An 18,691-nucleotide genomic window follows, 5' to 3' on the forward strand; every position below is an offset into this window, starting at 1 on the left:
CACTGTGTGTGTGAGAACACCTCCGTCACTATGTGGTTGTGAACACCTCCGTCACTATGTGTGAGAACACCTCCGTCACTGTGTGTGTGAGAACACCTCCGTCACTGTGTGTGAGAACACCTCGTCACTATGTGTGTGAGAACACCTCCGTCACTGTATGTGAGAACACCTCCGTCACTGTGGTTGTGAACACCTCCGTCACTATGTGGTTGTGAACACCTCCGTCACTATGTGGTTGTGAACACCCCCGTCACTGTATGTGTGTGAGAACACCTCCATCACTGTGTGTGAGAACATCTCCATCACTGTATGCGAGAACACCTCCGTCACTGTATGTGAGAACACCTCCGTCACTATGTGGTTGTGAACACCTCCGTCACTATGTGGTTGTGAACACCCCCGTCACTATGTGGTTGTGAACACCCCCGTCACTGTATGTGTGTGAGAACACCTCCATCACTGTATGTGAGAACACCTCCGTCACTGTATGTGTGTGAGAACACCTCCATCACTGTATGTGAGAACACCTCCGTCACTGTATGTGTGTGAGAACACCTCCATCACTGTATGTGAGAACACCTCCGTCACTGTGTGTGTGAGAACACCTCCGTCACTGTATGTGAGAACACCTCCGTCACTATGTGTGAGAACACCCCCGTCACTGTGTGTGTGAGAACACCTCCATCACTGTGTGTGTGAGAACACCTCCGTCACTGTGTGTGTGTGAGAACACCCCCGTCACTGTGTGTGTGTGAGACCATCTCCATCACTGTGTGGTTGTGAACCTCTCCGTCACTATGTGGTTGTGAACACCTCCGTCACTGTGTGGTTGTGAACCTCTCCGTCACTATGTGGTTGTGAACACCTCCGTCACTATGTGGTTGTGAACACCTCCATCACTATGTGGTTGTGAACACCTCCGTCACTATGTGGTTGTGAACCTCTCCGTCACTATGTGGTTGTGAACACCTCCGTCACTATGTGGTTGTGAACACCTCCGTCACTATGTGGTTGTGAACACCTCCGTCACTGTGTGTGTGTGTGTGAGAAAACCTCCGTCACTATGTGGTTGTGAACACCTCCATCACTATGTGGTTGTGAACACCTCCGTCACTATGTGGTTGTGAACACCTCCGTCACTATGTGGTTGTGAACACCTCCGTCACTATGTGGTTGTGAACACCTCCGTCACTATGTGGTTGTGAGAACACCTCCGTCACTATGTGGTTGTGAGAACACCTCCGTCACTATGTGGTTGTGAACACCTCCGTCACTATGTGGTTGTGAACACCTCCGTCACTGTGTGTGTGTGTGTGAGAAAACCTCAGTCACTATGTGGTTGTGAACACCTCCATCACTATGTGGTTGTGAACACCTCCGTCACTATGTGGTTGTGAACACCTCCGTCACTATGTGGTTGTGAACACCTCCGTCACTATGTGGTTGTGAACACCTCCGTCACTATGTGGTTGTGAACAGCTCCGTCACTATGTGGTTGTGAACACCTCCGTCACTATGTGGTTGTGAGAACACCTCCGTCACTATGTGGTTGTGAGAACACCTCCGTCACTATGTGGTTGTGAGAACACCTCCGTCACTATGTGGTTGTGAACACCTCCGTCACTATGTGGTTGTGAGAACACCTCCGTCACTATGTGGTTGTGAGAACACCTCCGTCACTATGTGGTTGTGAGAACACCTCCGTCACTATGTGGTTGTGAGAACACCTCCGTCACTATGTGGTTGTGAGAACACCTCCGTCACTATGTGGTTGTGAGAACACCTCCGTCACTATGTGGTTGTGAGAACACCTCCGTCACTATGTGAACAACAACTTTAAGACATCATCGAAAAAACTTTATATTGTTACCTGGTCAGATTATAACCAGATAAAGACGTATTTTTCTGGTTACTAAAAAAACGATAACAAAACTTGTTACAACTCGTATACAGCCGGACCATAATAAAAGACTGCATAATGATGTCGTTGGGTAGGGGACCGAATACCTTGACATCAGCAATGTCTCCAGTTACCAATCATCTTGTTAAAATAGCTAAGCCTATTTAGTAGCTGTAAGGATACTTAGGATGCGTGCTAGAGGACACACAGTGTAAGAGGGAAGGAACAGTATATCCTTTTACCTCGTCATGGTCAATGTCTGCATCACCCGAGATTACGATTCTCTTCTCGATCCTGGTTTCCGAGATGCCGCCTTTCACAGTCTGGAAAAAATGTAATTTAATTTGAGGTACATTTCAGACATGGAACAACTAAGCCAAAATGAACCCACAGCTGTAGTATTGGAAGCACCAAGCTTGAAACCAACTGAGCCAACGGAACAACCTAATTAATAGTGAAATGATATGCACCACTAACAAACCAGTGGAATCCATAACCCTGCCCTAATCACTCATACAGTATGCTACCCATGCCACTGGGTCGTTCCACGAAAACTAGTCCCTTTTGGGTAGATGAACTTGGTGAATTTTAATTTTAACATTCTGTCATAAAGATAACATGTTCAATTTAATAATTAAAAAAACAAAAAAAACAAACGGACTACAGTAAGTGCCAAATATAGTAACAGGGTTGACAATTTCATTTGAAATCAGACGTAAATCCCCTTGTGATAGGGGGAATGGAAGCTTGTTGAATGCAAGCTTCACAAAAAAAAGGAAATTGTAAAAAATTAAATAAAATGCCTGTCTATCTATTGGTAACAGGGTTGAAGTGTAATTCTCAAACTGCTTTGTTTTCCAACACAAAACACCAGAAAATGGCCAAAAGGAGTAGAACCAGCTCACCTGCTTTTACATAAAGACTAGAACCAGCTCACCTGTTTATACATAAAGACTAGAACCAGCTCACCTGTTTATACATAAAGACTAGAACCAGCTCACCTGTTTATACATAAAGACTAGAACAAGCTCACCTGCTTATACATAAAGACTAGAACCAGCTCACCTGTTTATACATAAAGACAAGAATCAGCTCACCTGCCTTTACATGAAGACTAGAACCAGCTCACCTGCCTTTACATAAAGACTAGAACCAGCTCACCTGTTTATACATAAAGACTAGAACCAGCTCACCTGTTTATACATAAAGACAAGAATCAGCTCACCTGTTTATACATAAAGACTAGAACCAGCTCACCTGTTTATACATAAAGACTAGAACCAGCTCACCTGTTTATACATAAAGACTAGAACCAGCTCACCTGCTTTTACATAAAGACTAGAACCAGCTCACCTGTTTATACATAAAGACTAGAACCAGCTCACCTGCTTTTACATAAAGACTAGAACCAGCTCACCTGTTTATACATAAAGACTAGAATCAGCTCACCTGCTTTTACATAAAGACTAGAACCAGCTCACCTGTTTATACATAAAGACTAGAACCAGCTCACCTGCTTTTACATAAAGACTAGAACCAGCTCACCTGCTTTTACATAAAGACTAGAACCAGCTCACCTGCTTTTACATGAAGACTAGAACCAGCTCACCTGTTTATACATAAAGACTAGAACCAGCTCACCTGCTTTTACATAAAGACTAGAACCAGCTCACCTGTTTATACATAAAGACAAGAATCAGCTCACCTGCCTTTACATAAAGACTAGAACCAGCTCACCTGTTTATACATAAATACTAGAACCAGCTCACCTGCTTTTACATAAAGACTAGAACCAGCTCACCTGTTTATACATAAAGACAAGAATCAGCTCACCTGCCTTTACATAAAGACTAGAACCAGCTCACCTGTTTATACATAAAGACTAGAACCAGCTCACCTGCTTTTACATAAAGACTAGAACCAGCTCACCTGTTTATACATAAAGACTAGAACCAGCTCACCTGCTTTTACATAAAGACTAGAACCAGCTCACCTGTTTATACATAAAGACTAGAACCAGCTCACCTGCTTTTACATAAAGACTAGAACCAGCTCACCTGCTTTTACATAAAGACTAGAACCAACTCACCTGCTTTTACATAAAGACTAGAACCAGCTCACCTGCTTTTACATAAAGACTAGAACCAGCTCACCTGCTTTTACATAAAGACTAGAACCAGCTCACCTGCTTTTACATAAAGACTAGAACCAGCTCACCTGCTTTTACATAAAGACTAGAACCAGCTCACCTGTTTATACATAAAGACTAGAACCAGCTCACCTGTTTATACATAAAGACTAGAACCAGCTCACCTGTTTATACATAAAGACTAGAACCAGCTCACCTGTTTATACATAAAGACTAGAACCAGCTCACCTGCTTTTACATAAAGACTAGAACCAGCTCACCTGCTTTTACATAAAGACTAGAACCAGCTCACCTGCTTTTACATAAAGACTAGAACCAGCTCACCTGCTTTTACATAAAGACTAGAACCAGCTCACCTGTTTATACATAAAGACTAGAACCAGCTCACCCGTTTATACATAAAGACTAGAACCAGCTCACCTGCTTTTACATAAAGACTAGAACCAGCTCACCTGCTTTTACATAAAGACTAGAATCAGCTCACCTGTTTATACATAAAGACTAGAACCAGCTCACCTGTTTATACATAAAGACTAGAACCAGCTCACCTGCTTTTACATAAAGACTAGAACCAGCTCACCTGTTTATACATAAAGACTAGAACCAGTTCACCTGCTTTTACATAAAGACTAGAACCAGCTCACCTGCTTTTACATAAAGACTAGAACCAGCTCACCTGCTTTTACATAAAGACTAGAACCAGCTCACCTGTTTATACATAAAGACTAGAACCAGCTCACCTGTTTATACATAAAGACTAGAACCAGCTCACCTGTTTATACATAAAGACTAGAACCAGCTCACCTGTTTATACATAAAGACTAGAACCAGCTCACCTGTTTATACATAAAGACTAGAACCAGCTCACCTGTTTATACATAAAGACTAGAACCAGCTCACCTGTTTATACATAAAGACTAGAACCAGCTCACCTGTTTATACATAAAGACTAGAACCAGCTCACCTGCTTTTACATAAAGACTAGAACCAGCTCACCTGTTTATACATAAAGACTAGAACCAGCTCACCTGTTTATACACTATGATTTGACTATAAGATGTTCAAGGTTTATTTTTTTTATTTTTTTAAGGAATAGTATCATCTTATTAAAAGGAGAATTCAGTTCATGTAACAGGGTTGACCTTAAAATGAGGGACAGACGTAAATGAATCACTAATCACAAAAAAATAAATAATAATCATTAGAAATTACTTTGTCAAAGAAATAAAATAACTTGGGCTTTACAAGGACGGTGAAAACTTGGGGGAGTTTAAGTGGGTTAAAATCTTCCTAAACAGTCACAGAGGGACATGTCAAAATGCTGGATGCGGTCTATATTAAAGGGCACTTCATTTAATATATCAGGCCTTTAAAATGCAATATTGGTGACACGTATACTCCCTCTCCGGCCTCTTGGTCATCAGGCTGCTGATTATCCCACACACCTGTCACCATTGTCTTGCGCACCAGCGCTTCATGACACTCACCTGGACTCCATCACCTCCTTGATTATCCTCCCTAAATCTGTCACTCCCCTTGGTTCATTCCTCAGGTGTTATTGATTCTGTTTTCATGTTGGTGCGTTGTTTGTGTTAAGTGTTTCATTTATTAAAACACTCACACCCTGAACTTGCTTCCCGACTCTCAGTGAACTCGTTACAGAATAACACCTCATCTAAGGGAAGCATCAGGGAGTGTTTTAAAAAAATGTATTATTACAGGCTCTCATGCCTCAACCAGATTGCCAGGCTCCCCTGCCTCAGCCGGCTCGTCAAGCTCGCATGCCTCAACCAGATCGCCAGGCTCTCATGCCTCAGCCGGCTCGTTGGGCTTTCATACCTTAGCCGGATCGCCAGGCTCCCCTGCCTCAGCTGGCTCGTTGGGCTTTCATGCCTCCACCGGATCGCCAGGCTCCCCTGCCTCAGCTGGCTCGTTGGGCTTTCATGCCTCAGCCGGATCGCCAGGCTCCCCTGCCTCAGCTGGCTCGTTGGGCTTTCATGCCGCAGCCGGATCGCCAAGCTCCCCTGCCTCAGCTGTCTCGTTGGGCTTTCATGCCTTAGCCGGATCGCCAGGCTCCCCTGCCTCAGCTGTCTCGTTGGGCTTTCAGACCTTAGCCGGATCGCACGGCTCCCCTGCCTCAGCTGGCTCATTGGGCTTTCATGCCTCAGCCGGATCGCCAAGCTCTCCTGCCTCAGGTGGCTCATTGGGCTTTCATGCCTCAGCCGGATCGCCAGGCTCCCCTGCTCCCACCAGATCGCCAGGTTCCCCTGCCTCAACCGATCTGTCAGGTTCCCGTGCCCCAGCTGACTCGACAGGCTCCGGTGCTTCAGCTGGCATGACAGGTTCTCGCGCATCAGCAGGGGTGACCGGTCTGCTCCTGATCCCCGGGTTCGTCCCCTTTGACGGCGTCCTGTGGCTATAGAGCCTAGTGTCGGGGAGGGGGTACGGTCACGTATACTCCCTCTCCAGCCTGCTGATTATCCCGCACACCTGTCACCATCGTCTCACGTGCCTCATGACACTCACCTGGAATCCATCACCTCCTTGATTATCTTCCCTATATCTGTCACTCCCCTTGGTTCTTTCCTCAGGTGTTATTGACTCTGTTTTCATGTCGGTGCGTTTGTTTGTGTTACATGTTTATTGTTTTGTTTATTTATTAAAACACTCACTCCCTGAACTTGTTTCCCGACTCTCAGCGCACTCGTTACAATTGGTGCACAATTTAAACTTAAAATATCAAAGGGACACAAAAGGGACTCATGGATAAAGCTGAGATGAATGACAGTGGCACCCCCCTGAGTTGAGGTCAGGTAGTAAATACCTTGGTGATATGTGTGGTTGTGGTGGTGCTGGTGGTGTCTGAGGTGATGGTCTGGGCGCTCATCAACACCCCCGCCTCGGGATCAGCGTCAGCCTGGAACAACATAGACACAATTCATCATCTCAATTGGATGGAATAACAGGGTCGTATTCCTTAGGCACCAAATGTTGTAAAACGGACTGAAAAACGGAGGAACCACTTGGAGGTTTTTTGTTGCAATTAGAGTTTTACAACATTTTCCATTGTGTGCCCTAATGAACACTACCCAGGTCAAAAATATACACATTGGAGTATATGAGAATATCCAGAATAGAGCATGAGACATAAGTCTGACGAGAGGGCCTTTACCTCTAGTGACTGGTATGTGACAGTTTTCATTTCCGTGTGTATTACAGGGACCTCCTGGGTCACATCCACCACGTCTGCCCTGTTGAAGGTCAGGACCTCTGGAGCCTCCAGCACAGACAACTGAGATAGAGGGATAGAGAGAGAGAGAGATGGAGAAGGACAGAGTGAGAGCAAGTGGGATAGATACAGAGAGTGAAAGAGGGAGGGATAGAGAGAGAAATAGAGAGAGGGAGAGAGAGATAGAAACAGAGAAATAAAGACATGGATAGAGAAAGAGGGATAGAGAGAGGGAGAGCGAGAGAGAGAGAAAAGGATAGAGAGGGAGAGGGAGAAATGAAAAGGGTGCAGAAAATGAGATTTCACCCTTATATTTATTTATGCACACACACAGGCAATCACGTTTGCATGCTCGCACACAATTACATTGTCACCGTCTGTCTACAGGACACACAAGCAATTAATGAATGAATTGAAAGGTCATATAAATAGGAAAGGGAAAGTACTGAAGGACTGGCTGTTCATGAGGACCATCCTCTCTCTCCTCTAAAATTATCAAAATGAATCAAATCAAAATGATAACATAAAATCCCAAAAGCAAATAGCAGAGATGTTGTTATAAAATAAATAGTTGTTTTTTTATTTATTTATGATGAAAGAGGCTACGACACTTAGTGCATCATCCTGGACCATTCATTAAGAATTCATCACAGTTCACCACAGAGTAAGTCTTATGTGAGATTGTGGCAGCATATTCATTCATTTAGAAGGAAGCCAAATGGGTCTACCTGGTAGGATTGTATTTATAAACTGAAATGGTTCACATAATTCAAAACGTCTGTGGACCAATAGACAATAACCCTGCAACAGACCGCTATCTATTCAATCTGTGCTTCTCATAGACGTGTGTCCATAAAATATTCTAATTCATTGCTGCTCATGATTGCCACAAAGGTAAACTACACTGAGTAAAACATTAAAAACAGCTGCTCTTTCCATGACATAGACTGACCAGGTGAATCCAGGTGAAAGCGATGATCCCTTATTGATGTCACTTATTAAATCCACTTCGATCAGTGTAGATGAAGGGGAGGAGACGGGTTAAAGCCTTCTAGCAACTGAATATTAGGAAGGTGTTCTTAATGTTTTAAGATACTCAGTGTATCTGAACATTGAGGAAATAAAGCAACAACAAGTCAGGAAGAAATAAACTGTTTCCACTATGATACTGTGTGTATATGTGCAGCTCGAAAATATTATAGTGTTTATAGTGGCGCTGTGTGAAAAAAACACAGGCCTGCATACACACAATCACACACGTAAGAAGTCCCTCTATGCAAAGTCCCTCTATGCAATCTTCAACCGTTTTCAATACCTCCCTGGCTGATAGATACAGTATGTACAGCCTGCCTGGCCAAGGTCATGCTTTCCAATAGAAAACCCAGTGGGCAGAAACAGGGACAGGAAACAGGGAAAAGGACAGTCTCCCACCTGCACATCACTGAACACACAGCAGCACAGGCTGGCTGACTGCTACTATTGGCAAAGAGGAGGGTCAGGACTGGGGGAGTTGGGTAGCTGATTCTGTGGTAATACGGCCAAGATTGGGATAAATTGCATGCTTCCTGCTTATTGGCACTACTAGCTAATGGGAGGCCAAGATTGGGATCATTTGGGGAGAATCTTTCCAGTGATATTACAGGGGAATGGGAAGGCAAGACTGCAACAGATTGAGCACTTTCTAAATAGCATGGGCAACAAGGAATATGAGACGGGGGTAGCTTTTCCAGTGCTATTGTAGGCAAGTAGGAAGGACAGTTAAGGATAGTTTAGGGGGGTACTTATGGAGAGGTACTACAGGTCAATGGGGCAACTAGGGAACATTTTGGGGCTCTTTGGGGTGTTACCTCCGAGTGAGCCCTTGCAGCAGCTACCTCCCCACTGAGACTCTGCCAGGACGCTCCAATAGGAGAGGTGTGTACGGGGGAGGGGGGCACGAAGCACCCTCTCCAGTCTTGGCTGTTCTCCTTCTCCGCTTCCTCCTCTGAGACTGACCCTGCTGACTCCTCTCCCTCTGACTGACTGTCCAGCCCAAGGCCTAGGCTTCCACCCAAGCCTGGGGCTGGAGTTTTCTCCTCGGCCTCCGCCTGCTTCACCGCCGCCCCTATAGCCTTGTCCACGGCGGCCTTGGCTGCGGCAGTCAGGGCCGGCCCCGCCGAGGCTACGCTAGTGGCGTCACTAGTGTCGCTTGGCGTGTCTGAGTCGTCAGAGTGGTCATCATGCATGCTCAGCCCTGTAAACCCCAGCACGGACTGAGGCCTATCGTCCTCTATCCCTTCCAGTGAGTCTGTCTCTACCTGCTCAGTCTGATGCTCTGCCTGGTTCTCCATGTTGTCAGGCTGGTGGTCAGACTGTTCTGGCTGTGCCAACTTCAACTCAGGCTGGTCCTGGTCCTTTTCTTGTTGGGAAGATACCACCTCTGTCTGCAGCACGATCCGCTCCACCTTCTCTGTTGTCTAACAAAGAAAACAAACAAGACATAACCAACAGTCTTCTTGAACCTTCAAAATGGATTGAATCTACAGTAGTATGGAAGCGGATTAAAAAATAACATGAATCTGTAGGGTGTCCAATCAAAAACACCTATTTTGACCAATGAGTAAACTAATGTTAATCGTGCAGATAGTCCTCTAAGAAAAACCAATGGTCCAAACCTCATGTCTCTATCATAATCCATTCAAAAGTCATTGGAGTTTTTACCGTTGTCAGATGGCTAAGATTAGGGAGGCCAGAGGGAAGAAAGGGGTCAAAAATCAGGAAAACTGCATTGTGTCAGCTAGGCTGGATGCCGTGCAAGAATTAAGGCTATTGGCTACCTGACAGGCTCACTTTCTCCCTGAACTGGTCATCTTTCTTCTCGAATCCGCAGGACATAGAGCAATATAGAGGTAAGATAGATATTGATTTTGAGACATGACATGTAGTATTTTCATATTTTAGTGTACACTTTATTTTAATCTGAAATTCCTGTTATTATTAGAAGATCTCTCACAAAAAACAAGCATATCTCTATAAATTTCAACGGAGCACTGAGTGTATACCAAGCTTTTCATTTTCAAAGCCTTTTACATTTAACTCAGCTCGTGTCATGATAATTTATCTTTTTTTGCGACCCTCGGAAACAACTTTGAAGACAACCACAAGATATAAAATCCGCAACAGTTGTTATAAGAAACCTGCACCTCTATGTCAACAGTTATAAGAAACCTGTACCTCTATGTCAACAGTTGTTATAAGAAACCTGCACCTCCATGTCAACAGTTATAAGAAACCTGCACCTCCATGTCAACAGTTATAAGAAACCGGCACCTCTATGTCAACAGTTATAAGAAACCTGCACCTCTATGTCAACAGTTATAAGAAACTTGCACCTCTGTCAACTGTTGTTATAAGAAACCTGCACCTCTATGTCAACAGTTGTTATAAGAAACCTGCACCTCCATGTCAACAGTTATAAGAAACTTGCACCTCTGTCAACTGTTGTTATAAGAAACCTGCACCTCTATGTCAACAGTTGTTATAAGAAACCTGCACCTCTATGTCAACTGTTGTTATAAGAAACCTGCACCTCTATGTCAACAGTTATAAGAAACCTGCACCTCTATGTCAACAGTTATAAGAAACCTGCACCTCTATGTCAACAGTTGTTATAAGAAACCTGTACCTCTATGTCAACAGTTATAAGAAACCTGCACCTCCATGTCAACAGTTGTTATAAGAAACCTGCACCTCTATGTCAACAGTTGTTATAAGAAACCTGCACCTCCATGTCAACAGTTGTTATAAGAAACCTGCACCTCCATGTCAACAGTTATAAGAAACCGGCACCTCCATGTCAACAGTTATAAGAAACCTGCACCTCTATGTCAACAGTTATAAGAAACCTGCACCTCTGTCAACTGTTGTTATAAGAAACCTGCACCTCCATGTCAACAGTTATAAGAAACCTGCACCTCTATGTCAACAGTTGTTATAAGAAACCTGCACCTCTATGTCAACAGTTGTTATAAGAAACCTGCACCTCTATGTCAACAGTTGTTATAAGAAACCTGCACCTCCATGTCAACAGTTATAAGAAACCGGCACCTCCATGTCAACAGTTATAAGAAACCTGCACCTCTATGTCAACAGTTGTTATAAGAAACCTGCACCTCCATGTCAACAGTTATAAGAAACCTGCACCTCTATGTCAACAGTTGTTATAAGAAACCTGCACCTCCATGTCAACAGTTATAAGAAACCGGCACCTCCATGTCAACAGTTATAAGAAACCGGCACCTCCATGTCAACAGTTATAAGAAACCTGCACCTCCATGTCAACAGTTATAAGAAACCTGCACCTCTATGTCAACAGTTATAAGAAACCTGCACCTCTATGTCAACAGTTGTTATAAGAAACCTGCACCTCTATGTCAACAGTTGTTATAAGAAACCTGCACCTCCATGTCAACAGTTATAAGAAACCTGCACCTCTATGTCAACAGTTATAAGAAACCTGCACCTCTATGTCAACAGTTGTTATAAGAAACCTGCACCTCTATGTCAACAGTTGTTATAAGAAACCTGCACCTCTATGTCAACTGTTGTTATAAGAAACCTGCACCTCCATGTCAACAGTTATAAGAAACCTGCATCTCCATGTCAACAGTTATAAGAAACCTGCACCTCTATGTCAACAGTTATAAGAAACCTGCACCTCTATGTCAACAGTTATAAGAAACCTGCACCTCTATGTCAACAGTTATAAGAAACCTGCACCTCTATGTCAACAGTTATAAGAAACCTGCACCTCCATGTCAACAGTTATAAGAAACCTGCACCTCCATGTCAACAGATCTTGGTGCTTATTATTGGATGTTAGAGGAAAAGTCCACACTGAACGATTTAGAACGTGAATAATTATATTTGTCTTTTGGCAAAAAAATATATTTTTAGATCATAAGGAAGTGAAATTTCATCACCAAAGCAAGTTTTCAGCCACTCTGGGTGGATGACCTAGAATCTGCTTCCATACAGTAGGGAAGGGTTACTTCATATGTTAGTACCGATGTGATCTTTCTGAATGCATGTTTAAATCATTTAACATGCTGTGCATTGGATGATTGCTTTGTTCCCCACTTTCGGGTATCAAAATGACCTAAAGGTGGAGAAGAGTTGCAAAATCAAATATGCTGGGTGGTTAACACTCTCACATTCCTCCTCAATAAGGCCCCAGGACCATGTGGTGCCTCTGTCTAGACAAAACATTCCTCCTCAATAAGGCCCCAGGACAATGTGGTGCCTCTGTCTAGACAAACCATTCCTCCTCAATAAGGCCCCAGGACAATGTGGTGCCTCTGTCTAGACAAAACATTCCTCCTCAATAAGGCCCCAGGACCATGTGGTGCCTCTGTCTAGACAAAACATTCCTCCTCAATAAGGCCCCAGGACAATGTGGTGCCTCTGTCTAGACAAACCATTCCTCCTCAATAAGGCCCCAGGACAATGTGGTGCCTCTGTCTAGACAAAACATTCCTCCTCAATAAGGCCCCAGGACAATGTGGTGCCTCTGTCTAGACAAACCATTCCTCCTCAATAAGGCCCCAGGACCATGTGGTGCCTCTGCCTAGACAAAATATTCCTCCTCAATAAGGCCCCAAGACCATGTGGTGCCTCTGTCTAGACAAACCATTTCTCCTCAATAAGGCCCCAGGACCATGTGGTGCCTGTCTAGACAAACAATTCCTCCTCAATAAGGCCCCAGGACCATGTGGTGCCTCTATCTAGACAAACCATTACTCCTCAATAAGGCCCCAGGACCATGTGTTGCCTCTGTCTAGCCAAAACATTCCTCCTCAATAAGGCCCCAGGACCATGTGGTCCTAGACAAACCATTTCTCCTCAATAAGGCCCAAGGACCATGTGGTGCCTCTGTCTAGACAAAACATTCCTCCTCAATAAGGACCCAGGACCATGTGGTGCCTCTGTCTAGACAAAATATTCCTCCTCATAAACCTGTCCACTGTTTTAATGGCCGGCAGGAAGGACGGACAGACAGGGGACAGAAAAGCCTGACAGACAACACAGTGGCTACAGTGACAACATTTCCTCAACAACAAACACATCAGTGACAAACAGTACAGATACTGAACAGGTATTTTGCAAAAGAGATGTGATCTCAATGATAACCTGTATAAAAGGTTAAAAAAAAATCCTTTTAACAACTCAGATATGCATGCACTACAACTGCTGTCATCACGTTTGTTGAGTTGTATATTATCTATATGGTGTAAGAGGCCACCTTAAACACGGTCTGACTAAAGGCAGGCGAAGCAGTCCAGACCCGCGTGCTGGTCTGATCTCTGGCCGACTGTAAGAGAGCGGTGAGCTCCGGGGACATCTCCTCAAAGGTTGGCTTTGGCTGAGCAGACAGAGAGATGGGGAGAGTCAACACAACAGGAGTAGAAGAGAGACACACACACACAGTTAGATACTGTACGTACATAGGAGGAGAGACAAAGAGACAGGTCTTTCACACAATGCCCAGACACAAGCTCGGGGGACGGGGGGTTGGATGGGATTATTCATAAGAGCAATTGAGGTTATGATTGATAGCTAAGAAAGGTCAATTTAGAGGATTGGGTTTGAGAAAATTGGGTTTGTCAAATTTTATTCTAAAGTATTCAAAAATAATTATGTCAATCACAACCTAGATTGATTTCCTTCTATAAGACAATGCAAGAATTACAAAGGTTTCATAAAATTAGTTTCCAACTATTTTAATCCAGTTTGTGTGCTATTCTATGCAACTCGGAGCAATGCATTTCTTTTACAGAGCACATGGGTAGAAACACCATCCTGTGACATGTCAATCACTGAACCCGAGTTGTTTTTCTCTTGAGAATGTCAGTCATAAAGGCAATAGGTGAGACAGACATGAGGGTCTTGTGTGTCGGAGGGTCTCCTCTTATGAATAGGGCCAATATCATCATGTCAGATCAAGCTGCAGAGAGGTCAGAGCGCAAACCCAGGGAAGTCAAAGTAAAAGTGGCAGGGCTGAAGCAATCAGTGGCATACCAACCATAGTATACCGTACCATAAGCCATAGTGGAAAGCATTCATTTGGTGTGGCTAGCAGCTAGGGGACCAGCTTAAAACAAAACACGATTTTCATTTACAAATTGAAATGAAAGAGGTAAACAAATGCCAGTACCCATGGAGCAGCAAGTTTGGTTAAGGCATGCAGATAACAAATGACACCAAATACAGTGGCAAAGGGATCAACTAAACAGAGCAGACTATAGAAAGAAAAAACAGACTCCCATGCAATTCTCATGAACATTCAGTCGAGTGCAAAACAGCGCCGGGTCCAGCCTTGTTGCAGTGGATAAGACGACCAAACAGGCTGGGGCGGAAGTGGCTTGAGGATAAAGTGGGGGTTTGGGGGGGAGGCGGAAGTGGCTTGAGGATAAAGTGGGGGTTTGGGGGGGAGGCGGAAGTGGCTTGAGGATAAAGTGGGGGTTTGGGGGGGAGGCGGAAGTGGCTTGAGGATAAAGTGGGGGTTTGGGGGGGGGGGGGGGGGGGAGTGGCTTGAGGATAAAGTGGGGATTTGGGGGGGGGGGGGCTTGAGGATAAAGTGGGGGTTTAGGGAGGGGCGGAAGTGTCTTGAAGATAAAGTGGGTGTTTAGGGAGGGGGGGGGGGGGGCGGAAGTGGCTTGCGGATAAAGTGGGGGTTTAGGGAGGGGGGGGGGGGCGGAAATGGCTTGAGGATAAAGTGGGGGTTTAGGGAGGGGGGGGGGGCGGAAATGGCTTGAGGATAAAGTGGGGGTTTGGGGGGGAGTAACTTGAGGATAAAGTGGGAGGTTAGGGAGAGGGGGGAAGAGGAAGTCACTTGAGGATAAAGCGGGGGGTTAGGGAGAGGGGGGGAAGAGGAAGTAATTTGAGGATAAAGTGGAGGGTTAGGGAGAAGGGGGAAGGGGTTTCAGGTATTTGGGGGGGGGGGGTTCATATCATCCTACCACTTTGGAGGGCGATGGGGTTCTGGAAAGATAGGACACAGGGCTGGGGCTCAGACGCAGATCGACCATTTGAGGCTTGGGCATCTTCATTGGGGACTTGGCCATTGGGGACTTGGCCATTGGGGACTTGGCCATTGGGGACCGTGGAGAGAGGGGTGTGTGAGGCGCAACAGGGGTGGTGCTCCTGTCTCCCAGAAGAAAAGTCTCCCGTAGCTGCTTCCTGCTGTCAGCTCTCGCGGCATCACTGATGTCCTGGCTGGATCGGATGGACACTACGGTCCGCATGGCGCCCAGGCCACCGTCGCTGGGCTCGGATGGAGAGGGGGTCCTGGCCTCCTGGATGGTGATCATGGAGGGTCCCATTCCCTCAGATGGAGAGGGGGTCCTTGCCTCCTGGATGGTGATCATGGAGGGTCCCATTCCCTCAGATGGAGAGGGGGTCCTTGCCTCCTGGATGGTGATCATTGGGGGTCCGATTCCCTCTATGGGCGGGAGACTCAAGTGGACCGACACTGGCATCTCGTACTCAGTCGACACCGGGATGATCTTCACAGTGGTGGTGGATTGGTCTGCTGCCCTCTTCAGCTCCCTGGCGAACACCGCAGGAACGGCTACCGCCGCCTCCCCGCCATCTTTGGCCTGCGTCGTCATGGTGACGATCTTGCCTGACATGGTGTCGTAGGATTTGCCCAGGGTGTAGGTCTTCTCCTCCATCTCCTCGGCCTTGGACGCTAGTTCACTGCTGAAGCTCTCGTATGGTTTGCCAAACTCCTTGATGACAACGACACCACTGGCGCCGCCGAGCGCTCCTTCAGCCACAGTGTTATCGACGGCCATAACTTTATAGTTGACAATGTTTCTCTTTTCGGCTACCTTAGGAGGGACTTTGCTTACTATTACCCACCCGTCAGAGTCCTACATACAAGATACATACAAAGACTGGGGTTAGCCAGTTCAATGGGGGAGTAGGACTTCCAATGGCAGTCCCAAGAAGAGCAATAAGGAAGCCATTTTAGACTTGAAGGAACATAGATCATAAACAGCATGAACATAGACAGCAACATTTACAATGTATATATGCAAAAGTATGTGGACGCCCTTTCAAATGAGTGGATTCGACTATTTCATCCACACCCGTTGCTGACAGGTGTATAACATCGAGCACACAGCCATACAATCTACATAGACAAACATTGGCAGTAGAATGGCCTTACTGAAGATCTCAGTGACCTTCAACGTGGCACCATCATAGGATGCCACCTTTCCAACAAGTCAGTTCGTCAAATTTCTGCACTGCTAGAACTGCCCCGGTCAACTGTAAGTGCTGTTATTGTGAAGTGGAATTGTCCAGGAACAACAACGGCTCTGCCACGAAGTGGTGATGAATCACGCTTCACCATCTGGCAGTCCAACGGACGAATATGGGTTTGGCGGATGCCAGGAGAACGCTACCTGCCCCAATGCATCGTGTCAACTGTCGAGTTTGGTCGAGGAGGAATAATGGTCTGTGGCTGTTTTTCATGGTTCGGAACCCTTAGATACAGAGAATGGAAATCTTAACACTACATCATACAATGACATTTTAGACAATTCTGTGCTTCCAAACCTGTGGCAACAGTTTGGGGAAGGCCCTTTCCTGTTTCAGCATGACAATGCCCCCCATGCACAAAGGGAGTTCCATACAGAAATGGTTTGTTGAAATCGATGTGGAAGCACTTGACTGGCATTCACAGAGCCCTGACCTCAACCCCATCGAACACCTTTGGGATTAATTGGAACGCAGACTGTGAGCCAGGCCTAATCGCCCAACATCAGTGCCCAACCTCACTAATGCAAGTCCCTGCAGCAATGTTGAACATCTAGTGGAAAGCCTTCCCAGAAGAGTAGAGGCTGTTATAGCTGCAAAGAGGGCACCAACTCCATATTAATGCCCATAATTTGGGAATGAGATGTTCGACGAGCAGGTGTCCACATACTTTTGGTCATGTATTGTATCACAGTTGTTAGTTAATAGTGTATTGTTAAAAACGGTCTCTCCGTATAGCTCATTCAAGGATTTTTCTTTATTTGTACTATTTTCTATATTGTAGAATAATAATGAAGACATCCAAACTATGAAATAACACGTATGGATCATGTAGTAACCAAAAAAAGTTTCTTCAAAGTAGCCACCCTTTGCCTTGATGACAGCTTTGCACACTCTTGGCATGCTCTCAACCATTCTCTCAACCAGCTTCATGAGGTAGTCACCTGGAATGCTTTTACAACAGTCTTGAAGGAGTTTCCACATATGCTGAGCACTTGTTGGCTGCTTTTTCTTTACTCTGCGGTCCAACTCATCCCAAACCATCTCAACTGCGTTGAGGTCAGGTGATTGTGGAGGCCAGGTAATCTGATGCAGCACTCTATCACTCCCCTTCTTGGTCAAATAGCCCTTACACAGCCTGGAGATGTGTTGGGTTATTGTCCTGTTGAAAAACAAATGATAGCCCCAGGAAGCGCAAACCAGATAGGATGGCGTATCGCTGCAGAATGCTGTGGCAGCCATGCTGGTTAAGTGTGCCTTCAATTCTAAATAAATCACTGACAGTGTACCCAGCAAAGCACCCCCACACCATCACACCTCCTCCTCCATGCTTCACAGTGAGAACTACTCATGAGGAGATCATCTGTTCACCTACTCTGCTTCTCACAAAGACACAGCGGTTGGAACCAAAAATCTAAAATTTTGACTCATTAGACAAAGGACAGATTTTCACTGGTCTAGTGTCCATTGCTTGTGTTTCTTGGCCCAAACAAGTCTCTTCTTCTTATTGGTGTCCTCTAGTAGTGGGTTCTTTGCAGCAATTCGAACCATGAAGGCCTGATTCACACAGTCTCCTCTGAACAATTGATGTTGCGATGTGTCTGTTACTTGAACTCTGCAAAGCATCTGTGAAGCATTTATTTGGGCCGCAATTTCTGAGGCTGGTAACTCTAATGAACTTATCCACTGTAGCAGAGGTAACTCTGGGTCTTCCTATCCTGTGACAGTCCTCATGAGAGCAAGTTTCATCATAGTGTTTGATGTTTTTTGTGACTGCACTTGAAGAAACTTTCAAAGTTCTTGCCATGTCTTAAAGTAATGATGGATTGTCATTTCTCTTTACTTATTTGAGCTGTTCTTGCCATAATATGGACTTGGTCTTTTACCAAATAGGGTCGTTTTCTGTATTTCACCCCTACCTTGTCACAACACGACTGATTGGCTCAAATACATTAAGGAAAGAAATTCCACAAATTAACTTTTAACAAGGCACACATGTTAAGGTAGGGTAGCCTAGTGGCAGGGTAGCCTAGTGGTTAGAGTGGTGGACTAGCAACCGAAAGGTTGCAAGTTAAAAACTCCCGAGCTGGCAAGTCTGTCGTTCTGCCCC

At 45.2% G+C, this 18,691-nt stretch overlaps 1 protein-coding gene across 10 annotated transcripts in view; it reads right to left on the bottom strand.

Moving 5' to 3' along the window:
- LOC110535257 (protein 4.1) overlaps positions 1 to 18,691 on the bottom strand; it is a 118,054-nt gene that overhangs the window by 11,376 nt on the left and 87,987 nt on the right. For 9 of the 10 annotated variants that reach the window (XM_036934835.1, XM_036934830.1, XM_036934834.1 and 6 more), the window contains 6 exons: positions 15,276 to 16,190; positions 13,559 to 13,678; positions 9,576 to 9,734; positions 7,222 to 7,341; positions 6,874 to 6,966; positions 2,143 to 2,223 (listed from right to left, as the gene is read on the bottom strand). In XM_036934835.1, the coding sequence (XP_036790730.1) occupies positions 2,143 to 2,223; positions 6,874 to 6,966; positions 7,222 to 7,341; positions 9,576 to 9,734; positions 13,559 to 13,678; positions 15,276 to 16,190 (1,488 nt within the window). The remainder of the gene's footprint in view (positions 1 to 2,142; positions 2,224 to 6,873; positions 6,967 to 7,221; positions 7,342 to 9,575; positions 9,735 to 13,558; positions 13,679 to 15,275; positions 16,191 to 18,691) is intronic. The other variant, XM_036934839.1, reaches the window with a different exon arrangement.

This window comes from Oncorhynchus mykiss, chromosome 11 (assembly GCF_013265735.2).
Source record: "Oncorhynchus mykiss isolate Arlee chromosome 11, USDA_OmykA_1.1, whole genome shotgun sequence".
NCBI classification, from domain to species: Eukaryota; Metazoa; Chordata; class Actinopteri; order Salmoniformes; family Salmonidae; genus Oncorhynchus; species Oncorhynchus mykiss.